The sequence below is a fragment of the Ovis aries genome, chromosome X (assembly GCF_016772045.2).
Source record: "Ovis aries strain OAR_USU_Benz2616 breed Rambouillet chromosome X, ARS-UI_Ramb_v3.0, whole genome shotgun sequence".
Taxonomy (NCBI): Eukaryota; Metazoa; Chordata; class Mammalia; order Artiodactyla; family Bovidae; genus Ovis; species Ovis aries.
Window position 1 is genome coordinate 108,086,167 of NC_056080.1, and position 2,683 is coordinate 108,088,849.

General features: G+C 39.9%; 1 protein-coding gene across 1 annotated transcript; it reads right to left on the minus strand.

Moving 5' to 3' along the window:
- Positions 1–283: 283 nt before the first annotated feature.
- Positions 284–1,189, minus strand: LOC101117053 (small ribosomal subunit protein eS4, X isoform-like). Its single transcript, XM_060408268.1, has one exon. The coding sequence runs from the start codon at positions 820–822 to the stop codon at positions 289–291; it is 534 nt and encodes a 177-aa protein (XP_060264251.1). The 5' UTR covers positions 823–1,189; the 3' UTR covers positions 284–288.
- Between the last annotated feature and the right edge of the window lie 1,494 nt (positions 1,190–2,683).

Here is a 2,683-nt window from a genome sequence, read left to right on the forward strand (position 1 = left end):
AGAATACTGCAGTGGGTACCATGCCCTCTTCCAGGGGATCTTCCTGACCCAGGGATGGAACGTGCATCTCTTATGTCTCCTGCATTGGCAGGCCAGTTCTTTACCACTAGCACCACCTGGAAAGCAACTATACACCAATTAGAAAAAAATTGTTGGTGCTGAGCTTGATAAATGTTGGGGAATGTTTACCCAAAATGGTGACTGTGATTTTCTTTTCTTTTTTTTTCACTTGGTATTATCTTTAATTAAGTACAAAGACTTTTCCAATCACATCACATAGAGATCATTTTATCCACTGCTCTGTTTGGCTGCCAATCTCTTGTCTCTCTCCTCAGCAATGGTAAGGTGAATACCCTTTCCATGGGGAAGAGAGATCCACGGTTTGTTGCCTTTGCCAATAACGAAAATGCTTGAGAGCCGTGTGGCAAAGCTGTTGCCATTCACATCTTTCACATGAACTAAATCAAAAGAATCTGGATGTCTCTCCTGGTTTGTAATCACACCAATTCTTCCCAGGTGAGCACCTCCAGTCACTATGCACAGGTTACCAGTGCCAAATTTGATGAAATCAGTAATCTTGCCAGTCTCCAAGTCAGTCTGAATGGTGTCATTCACCTTGATGAGGGGATCAAGGTAATGGATGGTATGAGCATCATGGGTTACCAGATGAGGGATTCCTTTTGTCCCCACAAATATCTTTCTTACTTTGCACAATTTATACTTGGCCTCCTCAGGTGTAATACAATAAACAGCAAAGTGATCCTTGGTGTCATAGATCAAACAAAAATTCTCTGCAGTCTTATCAGTGCTGATGACATACATAAAACCAGCTGCTGCTGCTGTTGCTAAGTCACTTCAGTTGTGTCCAACTGTGTGCGACCCCATAGACAGCAGCCAGGCTCCTCCGTCCCTGGGATTCTCCAGGCAAGAACACTGGAGTGGGGTGCCATTGCCTTCTCCAATAAAACCAGCAGGGTAGGTTATATCTGTGTGGACTTTGCCATCAATCTTAATGAAACGCTGCATGCAAATTTTCTTTACTTCATCTCCTGTTAGGGCATACTTAAGTCTATTCCTTAGGAAGATGATTAGGGGGAGACATTCCCTTAGCTTGTGGGGGCCGGTAGATGGACGAGGGGCAAACACACCAGTCAGTTTATCCAGCATCCAATGTTTTGGAGCTGCTACGTGTTTCAGGTGCTTCTTGGGACCCCAAGCCATGGCTGCGCTAGGCATGAAAAGAGGTGACTGTGATCTACTAAGGGTTGGTTTGAAGCCTTTTATTATCGTCACTCCTAGTTTTTGACAATAAAACTTCTGCATGTGGGAAAGGACAAGACATCTATCTTCTTTTTTCAAAGTGATATTAAGTTATGAAGGTACACCTAAACTGAGGAGCAACTAGAACACACACCCATTGGATGAATCAGAAAATCGATAGCAGATTAAGTGAAATACTCCTAGTGACTCAGAGGTTCTTGTTTATTTGACTAGAGGTGCACTGAATATACATTTAGGCAAAATGCCAAATGGCCACATCTTAAAGTCAATATTTTCCTGAAGCTAAGGCCAAAGATAAATAACACTATCATATTAATGAGAAAAACATCTGGAATAGAAGAGTAAATTCAAAACATTATTGAAAAATGATTTTAAATATTTGTTTACAAATGAGGTTTTCACATTATAAAATTTTGGCTTTATGATGCAGAAACACTAATTTCTCAGCACTGTCAGTTCTGTGCACTGCTTAAAGAAAATGTTTTCGGAATAGTTTTTGATAGACTTTATTTTTTAGAGAAGTTTCAGGTTCACAGCAAAACTAAGTGGAAAATACAGAGATTTTTTAATATCCCTCCCACCTCCTTGCATGGATAGCCTCCCGCATTATCCACACTCTACACCCACAGTGGTACATTTGTTAAAAATCAGTCAACCTATATTGATACACGATTATCATCCAAAGTCCATAGTTTACATTAGAGTTCACTCTTGGTCTTGTACATTCCATAGGTTTGGACAAATGCATAATGACACATATCCATCATTAGAATATCAAAGAGAGTATTTTCACTGCTCTAAAAATTCTCTGAGCTCCTCATTCATTCCTCCTTATTCATTCTATTCATCTCTCACTCCCACCCCCAACCCCAGCCAACCAGTGATCTTTTTACTGTCTCCACAGTTTTGCCTTTTCCAGAATGTTGTATAGTTGGAATCCTACAACACATAGCCTTTTCAGATTGACTTCTTTCACTTACTAATATGCATGTTAAGATTCTCCCATGTCTTCTTATGGCTTGATAGCTTATTTCTTTTTATCACTAAGTAGTATTCCATTATCTAAATGTACCAGTTTATCTATTCACCTGCTACAAGACATTGTGCTTGCTTCCAAGTTTTGGAAATTATGAATAAAACTTCTATAAACATCTGTGTGCAGGTCTTTGTGTGGACCTAGGTTTTCAGCTTCTTTTGGTAAATGCCAAGGAGCATGATTGCTGAATTATATGTATTTTTAGTTTTTAAAGAAACCACCAAACTGTCTCCCAAAGTGGCTATACCATTTTGCATTCCCACCAGCAATGACTGAGAATGCCTGTTGCTCCACATCCTTGCCAGCAACTGGTGTTGTCTGTGTTCAGAATTTTGGCCATTCTAATTGGTATGTACTGGTATCTCA